A 12,020-nucleotide genomic window follows, 5' to 3' on the forward strand; every position below is an offset into this window, starting at 1 on the left:
TGATAAATATTCATTCCAAATATACCATATCTAATATGCCACAATGATCTATTGGTTTTGCATACCGGTTAGTGTAACATACTGTATATAGCTTTCAAACTGATTTTTTTTTGTGTGTTATTTGTATATTTCTACTTATCTGTAGCCTGTGCCTATCTAACTCTCTGGTCTTGTGCTGCTGTAATGCTGAATTTCCCTTCCTGGTATCAATAAAGTTTGATTATATCTTATGTATAGTGACCTGGATGACTGGCAACCTTCACAGATAGACACTATTTCCCCACTTATTTCATGAAAGACATGATTTTTAAGACTTACGTAAACTTAAAAATTGCTCCTTGAGCATGGAGTTATTAAATGTTCACATCACTGCCTGACATGTTTACTGGCAGTTGATTCACTGCATCAAATTAGAGGCTAAATAACAGAATCTCCAAAGGAGTAATCAAAGTCATGGAGCCCAAAGTGCTGCAGGTGAAACTAAATGGTTTGAACCTATAGATGACCTGAATCAATAGATAAGATTGGCCCAGATACAGCAAGAGGAAGCAAGAGAGAGAGAGAGAGAGAGAGAGAGAGAGGGAGGGAAGGGGGGGGTTGTTTTGGCAATAAGGAGGCGCTCTAATGGAGTCTTTCAGTTTGCTGTGGCTGGAAATGAAAGGAGGTTGAAGCCTGGCCAATTATTCTGCCTCAGAAGAGGAGGAGACGGAAAGAGGAGGGAGAGAAGAAGAAGTGGCGTGTGGCGCTGGATCGTTGTCCTGATAGACAGATGGATGGATAGATAGATAGATAGATAAATAGATAGATAGATAGATGGATAGATAGATAGATAGATAGATAGATAGATAGAAACAACTGAAAAATAGATGAATGTATGGAGAGCTTCCCAGAACGAGGGGGTGATACAAAATAGCCCACAGATATTGGCCCCACTCCCAGAAATTTCCCCCAGTGCAAAAGGTTAACTGTCAGTCCCCCGCTAGGTATAAATAGAAGTCTGCCCTCCAGAAAGGCGTGTTCAGTAACAGGGGTAGACAGAGGAGGAGGGGGGCCAGTTCCTCATGATCCCAGTGACACACAGGGGCGGGGTGGGGGGGTGAGGGGGGGGGGGGGGGGTTTGGATGGGTCTTACAGAAGAGATGCAGCCGAAGACATTATAATGGCTCTGGAGACTGACAGAGACCCCCGGACAAAAGAGTGTCCTCATCTATTCAAACTTGGCCGTGACAGCAGACACAACAAATGCCATCATCAGCACCCCAGAAAGCTCTGGTCCAATTGAGCTGCTGCCGCTGCATCTGACACCCAAATAAAATCTGAGGGTCATTGTTTTACCGAAGCTGGTGAGACATGTAATTAGGCTAGTGTCTGCTTTCTAGTGTTTAGTAATTAAACACAGAATGACTGAAGCTCAGTTGAATTATGTATGCTGGTATCAGGTGTAGATGACTATGTAGTTCCTTTGTTTCTTCCTGGTTTTAAGGATAAGTTCATTCATATCATTCATCAATTCCCATATGTGAGTAACGACTTCACACAGACGTCCTTATCAGGTGTTTTTTTTTTTTATTTTTCACTTAAATCCAAGGTAGCAAAAACGATACACAGCTGAAATATCAGACGCACACATAGGGACTCTAAAACATTGAAACAAAAGGTGTTTCACCACCTCAAAAAAATAAAGCTTCCTCTTCAGTTTAGCACACCTGAATATAAGCAGATCCGACCTCTGCGATCTGCCGCAAGAAAAAAGTATTTAAAAAAATAAATCAGGTCTCCTTCAATAATGCTACTAAATCAGATTTTACAACAGTTTGACACAATATGTAGTTTTCATTTTGTCTCTCTGGTGAGAGTCATTGGTATTGACTCTGAAGGCATGTAATCTCTGACAAAAATCTTGTTCACAAAAAAACAAAGATGTTATTGCTTTTTTTTTTTTGATGTTGAAAGTTTCCACACTGCAAGTTATATATATATTTTTTTTAGCCTTTGTCAGAAATAATAATAATAAATAAGGAAGAATAATCGGCTCATGTATATTCTGATTGCACTTAATCCTCTAGACCCCCAAACACTAACTAACATACTGTAGGTCTAGTATGGTAATACCTGTCTGATTACATAGGCAAGCCATCATATATACAAGCAATAATGTCATTATGTTTGTACAAATGATAAAACTAAACTGTTATAGTGACAAAAGCACTACATTCTATAATACACAGGCAATCACAGATTGCAAATCTTCGAGGCTGAAGTAATAATGTCCTGCTCTCTCCTTCAAACCGGCGTATGTTCCCAAACTGTTATCGCCAGTTTGAAGATACAATTCGAAGTGGAAAATGCTCATCACGATCAACACGGTGAATGTTTGTCTTGATGGGAATCGCAGGTCCATTCTACAAGAAGTTTTAACACCTGACTACAAAGGTAAAAATGCGTTGGAAAGTGTTTTAAAATGGTATTACAGCAAAATTGTAATATACTCCTGGTACATTCCTTTAAAAACACGGCCCATACTGGTGTCTTTCCTCACTTTGCTGGTAATAAAAAAAAGCTTCTGTCCTACTTTCTTCTAAACAATCATCTGCAGGTGAGAAACAACATACTGCTGGTTTGAGAGTGGTTTTCTCATAAAAATGTGGAAAACACAATCCTGTGCTGGCAGATAACTGCCAATGTGATGCTTTTCACTTGTAAATACAACAAATTTTCACTGAAGAAGCTAAGTAGTATGCATTTTCCTCTATAAATTAATATCAGTTAGTTCAAATTGACTATACTGACTGACTTAAAAAACTACAAGCTTGTAGTTCCTTTAAAAATGGGAGGCATCATTCCTTATCACACAGAACATTTGGTTTGGGGTCATTCAAAATGTAACAAAATAAATACTTAATTTGGTTTGATTGGGAACATACAGTACGTCTCCCCCTGTATCTCAATCACAGAAGCCACTTAATACTTTTCCATGTGAGAGTTAAGACATTTTTTTTTTTTTGCCCACTTCATATAACATTTCCCTTTTATGATCATATTATATTCAAACTACTAAAACAAAAACAGACATTATAGCACCCCCTCATGTCTTCTCTGCTAAGACCACGACACATCCACGCTAAAGCACACACACGCACGCTTTCACTCCATAAACTGTGGGAAGATGAGTAGCCGGATCTTCCAGCGCAAAAAATTAAAAACCAGCTTATTGTTCACTTTTTTTTTAAAAAAAAGGCAAACACTGTCCTCCCGTCTAGTGTGAAGGAAGTCTTAATGCTAATGTAGGACAACAGAGGTTGGGAGGGAAAAGGCTGTTTGGCCACAAGGAGGTGCAGAGGACATGGCACGTTAGATGAGGGGCTTTTCTGACCCGCACTCTGTTATGAGAACAAAGGATGGAGTCAAAAACCAATGAGTCTTTTTTTTTTTCTCTCTCTCTTCGAGTTCTCAACAAAACTTGTCCATGTTCGTGTTGTTGTTCTCCACCTGGTTTTTTTCTGTCTTTCCACTGTTCTGTGGTTCACCGTTCAGTCATTGTGAGGTTTCTCCACACAACCCTGAGGGGAGACAGAGAAGAAGACCTGTGTTAATAACATGCCAATCAATCGATTAATCACTTCAATGCAAAGACTAGCACTTAAGTTAGTTGAAAAGTCACTGTTAGAGTTTCTGTTGTGTCTTTATATAAACACTGAAGATGTGACAGCATTTATATAGAAAAACATTCTTAACCTGAAGCTTTGTTTGGATGACTGGAAAACTAATTCAGGGAAACTTTAAAACAACTTTGGGTGACTCATTTTCAAGACATGAATCACGGATGCAAACATGAACACATTATTTTCAGTTTCCTGCAAACTTTAAACTGCTGCTGAAACGAAACCCTGCTGAGCTGACATAACCACAGATCCGTTCCTCCCTGTATGAAACAATCTTGACTATTTCAAGTATCAAGATTAGATTTAAACAAATGAATCATTTTGTTTCAGTTCCCTTTTTTGGAATGATTTGATTTTTCCCAACTGACAAGTGAACGTCTCACACAAAAAAGGGAAGGGAGTACTGCTAGCTTGACACGAGAAAACTGCAAAATCTGTTTATCTGAAGTCATCACAAAACATTTCAAATAGATTTAGAAACAAATCTCTCAACAGCTTGTGCACTAAACTATATTGTCATCTTATTTGCCCATGAATTCCACATCTGACTATAACTGGATGAAAACCAGTACAATTATTAGCCATTAAACCAAATCTATTAAGCACAAGAGCTGGAAAGAGCAGTGCTTGGTGTTTTTCTTTATTCTGCATGCTTAATGCTGTTAAAAAGATTGTTTCACTGTAACTGGCTTAAACCCAAAATGAAAGAAGGAAAAGCCACCAAAAAAACAATTTTGTAAGAAGAGAAAAAAAGAAAAAGAAAAGTCTTATGTTCCTTCTTATCCTTTTCATAAATGAACCACTGGAGCGAAAGAGAGAAAAACAGCGAACAAATACACAAGTGAGGACTTGTGCCAGCATTCCAGGCTTCATCACAAACAAAAACAACAAGTGGCAAATGACCCTCTGGTCAGCCGAGTTCTGACTGGCTCTGTGTCCCCGCCACGACTGTGAAAAACAACAGCTCTTAATCTGCTTTCACGCTTTGACTGAGTCAAACTGAGGGAGTGACGGGATTCTTACTTTACAGAGAGAATGAGGTGAGGCTTCTGGGCAGAAGCTTAATGAAGACATCAAAGCTGACTTGATGGGATAATTATGAAGGATGGGGGGTGTCTGACGCACTCTGCTCTACTCTAAACCGTTTGACAATGTTATCAGCTGTTGTGGTCTTTTGAAGTCATCATTTTATGTTCAACTGCTTTAAAATAGTGCAGAAGTATTCAATAGATACACATTTTGTTGAACCACTGCCAGGCCAAAAAACCTTAAAAACATCACACACATTCAGTGTTTAGCCCTAAATTATATTCTTGGCAAATTAGAAAAAGCCTCTGGATCAAAATCAAGAGTATCGGGTGACTAGAAAACTGACACCTGTAGCACTGAAACTGGTTTGGTAGCTGTTTACAGGAATCACATCAAAGCTGAGAATGAGGACGTTAACATGAGACTTTTAGGTGTTTCATGTAACCGACTTCAAGGTAATACACCCAGTGAAAAAACCTCTGTCAAAGGTTCCCTTTCTGACTTGAAAGTGATATATTGTTGTAAGTTGTATTGATGACATTCAAACTCTGAAACTGGTTTAGGAAACACCGTAAAGCAGCAAGACTCTCCAAGTCTCCATTAACAGGCGATCAGTGGAGAAATATTAGGTAATAGTAAGATAAATGCTAAACTTTGGGATTAAAAACCCAATTATTTTGGCTTCAGAACATGTGGATTGTGCTATTTTTTGGTTTCATTATCAACTTTGTTCCCATTGTTGTAACTAAAGAATCAGCTTCTGGTTATTTCTAATGTTTGGGAGAAGGCCGACACATACGGCAGCAATGCTAACTCACCCAGCGACTGTTGTATTTACATACAAGTCAGATACAGATAATGACATATAGGCAAATGACATATGGACATGTTGATAAGAATGCCCTAAATTTGCTTATTAGAGATTTGTGACCAAGATATGTACTAAGTAGGATATTTTATAGCTGAAAAACACTCTCTAAAAAAACTGTCCTAGCTTTAATATAGACTGAGATATAGGTGAATTATTCCTATAAGGCAAGTTGTATATAAAGGTATATTTCAGGAATGTAATTGAACTACCATAAGTTACGTCACCTCTACCATATTACCATGGATGAGTTTATATCTGATTTCCTACCTAAAAGAAGGGACTCAGCTGTTACATTAGAACTCGAATATGAGTTATAACACTATATATATTACTAAAGATTGCAGACTTACCATGGCAAGTTGCCGTCCTATGTTTCCCACCGTAACACCGCCTGAGAAGAATATGCATGGGAGCCAGGAGCGTACATACAAGAAGTCTGGAGATGTATACCTGAAAGAGAGAGAGAGAAAAAAAGAAACATCTTATTTGATCATTCTTAAGAAAGCAGAGCAGGTTTATGTGGTGCTGTCCTGTACCCTGACCTCTGACCTCTCTGGAAGAGTCAAATGAAAACAGATTTCCCTCCAAAGTAATCCTACAATAATAAAATCGCAATGTCCCTCCACTTAAGTCAAATCTACAAATAAGACATGTCAGCTCTTACAAACAGAAAAGACACATTAAAAACAGAGCTGAGGACGGTTCTGAGTGAGGAGAACATACAAAGTATCTGAACTATCTGAACTTCCACATCTATTTCCTTCACAGTGGGGCGAAGCATACTTTTACAGCTACATAATCATCACTTCAACCACACAGAATTTAAGTGATGACAAAGCACTTGTGTTTTATCATCGCTGGCAGCACCAAAAAAAAAAAAAAGTTGTGCTTCCTAAAAAGTGAAAACTTGAGACAGCTGCTGTTCCACTTGCGAGATTTTATTACAGAAAATGAATTGTTGGACGTACTGGTAGACTCCATTGTAGACGAGCAGCTGTGTGATCACAGTAGCTAGGAAGGCAGTGGTGATGCCCAAACCGAAGCCGCTCCTAGACCGGTCGAACGTCCACCACAGGCCCAAGGACAAAGCTGCCAGGGTTAGGGAGAGCTGCATGTTGTTGACGAAGTCTAGTTTCTGTGTTTCGGGCAGTTAAGGACAAAGTCAAACAGTATGACGCTAGCATGGGATTAGTTTTACTCAAATATTTGGATGACCCGCCAATGTTCCATCACTTCTTATGGGTAAAGGGTAAAGCAGGACATCCTGGTTGCTTTAGATACTGTGCAAACTAGAACCCCAAGCCTAAATGATCGATCAATCTACTTTTCTGTCACTCATAACCACGGACTTTAGAAAAAAGGATACAACACTGGCGTGGTTGATGCCGACGAACACAGCGATGCACCTCATGACGCTGGCCCACTCCCGCTTGAACTTGTGCGGCTCTCCCAAATGGCTGTCGAGGCAGGGATACAGCAGGCCGACAACAGCTGTGAAAGGAACAAACAGACCCGAATTACACCAGATAAGCAGAAATTCTATGAAATGCCAGAGGGGAAAATCCTGTCATAGAACTGCTGTGTGGGATTATTTGCTGAACATGCACGTCCATAATTAGTTACTCATTTCAACACATACATAGACTGAAAAACCCCCTAAAAAAGACAAAAATGTTAGAAAGACACTATAATAATGTTAGCAAATGTATTAGTCTCTATGTACATTTCATAGGAATATTATACTGAGACTAGAGCTGAAATTATTAGGGCTGCATTGTTTTTAATATCTATTAATGTGAAGGTTATTTTCATTATTTATCAATGAATCGTTCTCTAAAATGTCAGGTAATGTTCATCTTTAATTCCTAGAGCCCAAAGTGACATCCTCAAACTACTTGTTTTGTCTGAGTAAACCCACGAAATCCTTTTTCATTTCTCTATAACGCAAGATGGGAACTGAAACTAGGTATAAATGGCTTTATGAATCATTTATCAAAATAGTTGCCAACTGTTTTTTCTGTCTAACTAATCATTTCAGCTAAAGAAACAATTAAACTGAGGAGTTGTTTCATGATATATTGCACAAAAATACCAAATATTCTCTGGTTCCTGCTTCAAAAAGTTTAGATATGCAGCATCTGTCTATTCTATTTCATTAGAAACTGAATAGATGTGGGTTTTGGTATGTTAGTCAGACAAAATAAAGTTATTTGAAGATATTATCTTTGACTCTTGGAACTATTTTCTAACATTGCATAGATCAAACAATTGAGTGTTTAATTGAAAAGCAGCCTCAATTGAGACTAAATACTTGGAAAAACACTACACGTTCATTTTAAACTTATTACTGAGTACTAAAGGCACACAGTTTACACAGTGATGACCTTAAACAAGTCCCCGCATGACACTGAGGGGCATTAATAAGCCGCAGAACAATGTAAACAGAACATGAATCTACTCCTCTCTTATCATTTGTTTTCTGCCTCGCAGCACATGGGAGGAGGTGCCGAGCATAGTTGCTGTTATCCCCCCTCCCACGTCCTCTCCCCCTTCTTCTCTCACTTCCTGGTTCCTGGCCTTAAAGGTACCTCCCCCCCTCAGCTCACCCGTTATGACACCAGCCAATGAGCGCGAAGATCACCTCATGTCCGGCTGTTGCGACCAATCAGAGCTCGAGGATCTTTACCATCTGTACTCAGTTGAGTTTTTTTTTTTTTTCATAACTGACTGCCAGACAAAACCACAAGACTAATAAAGCTGGGCAAAAGAGGGCTTATATAATGACTAACAAAAACAAACCCTGATGATTCATTACCACCTGATCATGCAGCGTCTGATGATAGTAGCAATTACAGACAACAATAGTTTTTGTTTCCTTAAACAGCCTAATGTGCTGTTTTACTGCTTAGTATGGTGTGTGTGCTGTAAATTAACTTCCAGCACTACTAAACGATTGGTTAATTGATTTTTAAAGAGTTTCTTCTTCACCATAATATTCTTTTTATATGGTAAAAACTACTGCCCTGCAACCCCTCCCCTCTCTTTGCATTCCTTTGTCCCACTCTACAGATAACCTAGCTCAAAAAAGCTCCCCCAGAACTATTTATAAACGCACTTTTTTAAAGCATGTTTTACACCAATGTGTTGTCCACTCACCGGCACCGGTACCGCAGCACGGCGGGATCCACCAGGCAGACGAAAACACAGTTGTCATCACCTCCTCTGGAAACAGGGTGACGTGCCTTTGTATCTGCAGCAAGTTGAGCACCAAGGCGAGGAAGGCTCCCACCGTGAAGAGGACGAGACCCCGGCGGATCAGGTTGGCCGTCCGGACGTCGTGCAGGGAGCCGTAGGCATTGCTGAGCACCGTCGTGATAATGGACATCATCTCTTCGGCTTTCGATGCCAACCAGTTCGCTCCAGATGATGATGAGTGTTTAGTTTCCACCCTCGATGCACAGGAGCAGCTCCAACAGTGGTCGTCTAGTCTGGGCATTTGGCACTTTGGGTCTAGAGGACAAGGAGGAAATAGGCTATTGAATGATAGATACATTTATCTGACAAGTTAGAGAGATAGCTTGTTGCTGCTTGAGCTGACACAAGTTACACTAACAAAGAAAAGGCTGCGATCATTGTAGCTTAACTTACCTTGATCTCCAGACGTCTTCAGTGTCTGATCAAAAGAGAAACCTGTACTCCTGTTCATTAAACCGGACTCGCCTCCTTGTTCTCCTGCTCTTTTTTCTTTTTTCTTTTACAAACAAACACTACAATCACGTTGCTTGTTCACATCATCGTTAGTGGACTCAGAGAAGGAGGAGGAGGAGAAGAAGAAGAAGAAGAAGAAAAAAAAACACAGCACTGCTCCATTCCACAGCACAGAGCTCATACCAGGGACCAGAGCTTCCTCTGCAGAAAACAATCACAGCTGTGTCGGGTGAGAATCGGCAGCCAATCAGAGCGCGGCGGCTGATATGACGTGACGCCACCCCACCGCCCCTTCGTCCGGGACAGACGCACAAACCTGCAGGCTGGAGACCAGAGAAGTGAAAGTAGAAACAGAGAACTAGTTTAAATAGCAGCATAACATAACTACTGCAAGAAAGAGCTGTAAAAATAGAGCAGGAGTATACTATATCACAAGATTGAATAGAATATTTGAGCAAATATAGTGGAAAAACAACACAAAAGTAGCCATTATGAGAATGAGTGTCTTTTAAAAAGGAAGGTTTGGTGTTTACCAGGCTAAAAGCAGAATATCTTTCTTTGATTAATGCTCAGACTTTTACAGATTTTGCCCAAAAAGAAGCAATCTCTCTCTTTCTATTCCAACAGTCTCCACAATCTGACTCCCAACTTCCTGCACAGGCACCTTTATATAGCCAGCTATTGTAAAATGGGGTTAGTGGCACGACATTTTTGTGATGTTGTTGATCTTTGTAGGGCTCCTGCACGTCAGTCAAGAGATAATATGTATGGTAAAAAGGTTCAGTGGCCAGATGACATATTCTTTCAAGGATCGACAACAACATGGAAACATGTTTTGCAAGAGCCTGTGTGACCCAGTCAGGCGGTCTATATGGCAGCGCGATAACAAACCTCCACCCAGTGCATACGTGCAGGAAAAAACATCTATAGGGTCATGTTTTGCTTTTCCCTGCGCCTGAGGACATGCACAGGAAACGTTGTACCCTTTGGAATATGAACCACAAATGACATATTTGGATGAAAAGTCACTGCTGTGCAATTTTTTTTTTTATGAGATGAAACTGCATAATTCATCCAGGGAGAGGAACAAAAACAGTTATTTCAACTTGACTGTCAAAAAGCCCCACACTAAGAAAGATACTTAATTTCAGCTGCTGGCACTTTGTAGAAACTAATAGCATGGGTGAATCATCTTTTTTCATGCAAATTGACTTGCAAAATTGAGTGATGCTTCATGACCTACAGCAAATTTGGTAAACAAAAACAGAGAGCATATCAATCTGATAAGCATTTCTTTTCAATTAAGTTTAATTAAAATCTTTTTTGGTGTAATTATCTGTGCTGCTGATGTCTCAGGGTATTGTATTCATTGTTGTTTTTTTTTCTTTTGGCAATTATGTGGTGCTAAGATGCTGAACTAAAAATGAGCTCTAAATGAATGTGATGCAGGCACTGGGTTCTGGTGGTTGTCACCCAGTGTTCAGCTTCAAAGCCTTAAGCCAACTGCTGAATTTATCACTTCTTTTTATGGCTGATTTGATGTGCCATGTGGAGGAAAACGATGCCCCAATTACCGGGGATATTGGGAACAAAACAATCTATAACTATATTTATGAAAGCAGTCATGGAGACATTGCGAGCACACTACGGACTTTTTAGCCATGATTGCGGCTTGGCTCTAGGGATGGCAATGTTGGTCTAACGGTTGGTCTCGCAACTGTTAGATGGATTGCCATGAAATTTTGTGCAGGCATTCATGGTCCCCAGGTGATATATCAGTATGACTTTAGTGATCCTGGCATGGCTGTAAACTCACATGCAAACAGTGATGGCAAATGCAGCAGACGGGAAGCTACTTTATTCTGTTGACTTCCATATTATTAAGGTACTAACCATGTCATCACTCACTTTAAAAGATAATGCAGCTTTTATAGTCCCACTAGAGCAGTTTCAGAATGGGTTTTTGAATGTTACTATTACATATGGATACATAATCATCTTATACAGTAGGTATTTCAGTCTCCAGACAGCACATTCAAATTGGCTGAGTTTAAATTGGTTCCAGTTGAATAGAATGAGAAAATGCCATTTCTAAAATGGCAGTGATAACTGAATGGTTAAATATAAATGTCACAGCTGGAACCACTTCACTGGAGCTGTGTCACTACTTTGTACCAAATAAATCAAGCATGAAAGTATATTGAGAGTTGAAAAGTTTGCATTTGTGCCCCCTTCTCATTTCTGAGTGCTTAGAGTTGTGTTGGTTTATGTAGAGGCCTTGAACAAATGCAGCATGTCTTACAGGATGAGGAGACTGTCAAAAAAGAAATTTCTGCTTTTTAACCCAACTGAACAAGTTTCTTTTTCTTCCTCACTCATTTCTTTCTTAAAGGATGCTTGGATATAAGGGAATAGATCCTCACTCATGACCTCTTCACAAACACGCTGGTGTGGTCTTAAACCAACACTCACTTCGCTGCAACCCATAGATAATGACATCCGTCATATTTGCTCTATCCTAATTTCAGCGGACCATGTGGTTAACACAGATAAATTACCAGAGACTTAACAGCTTCACAAAAGGGCAAAGGAGGTCAAAAAGAGAAGGGTGCACATACAGGGAACTCCCCGAGGCCCCAAACTACTACAACATCGCAGTAATCAGACAATAGTATTCTTCTCTGCCTCAGAATGAAATGAGTGTTGAAGGCTCGTCTCTGGGAAAGAGTGTGTGTATGTTCCCCAAATGA

The 12,020-nt window shown here is 39.8% G+C and overlaps 1 protein-coding gene across 1 annotated transcript; it reads right to left on the reverse strand.

Annotated features, from left to right (window-relative positions):
• Positions 1-1,546: 1,546 nt before the first annotated feature.
• Positions 1,547-9,492, reverse strand: insig1 (insulin induced gene 1). The gene is made up of 6 exons (XM_067577894.1): positions 9,211-9,492; positions 8,719-9,072; positions 6,929-7,053; positions 6,531-6,697; positions 5,913-6,012; positions 1,547-3,560 (listed from the first exon to the last, which is right to left on the reverse strand). The coding sequence occupies exons 1-6, from the start codon at positions 9,266-9,268 to the stop codon at positions 3,531-3,533; spliced, it is 834 nt and encodes a 277-aa protein (XP_067433995.1). The 5' UTR covers positions 9,269-9,492; the 3' UTR covers positions 1,547-3,530.
• Between the last annotated feature and the right edge of the window lie 2,528 nt (positions 9,493-12,020).

Source organism: Thunnus thynnus, chromosome 21, assembly GCF_963924715.1.
Source record: "Thunnus thynnus chromosome 21, fThuThy2.1, whole genome shotgun sequence".
In the NCBI taxonomy this organism is placed as follows: Eukaryota; Metazoa; Chordata; class Actinopteri; order Scombriformes; family Scombridae; genus Thunnus; species Thunnus thynnus.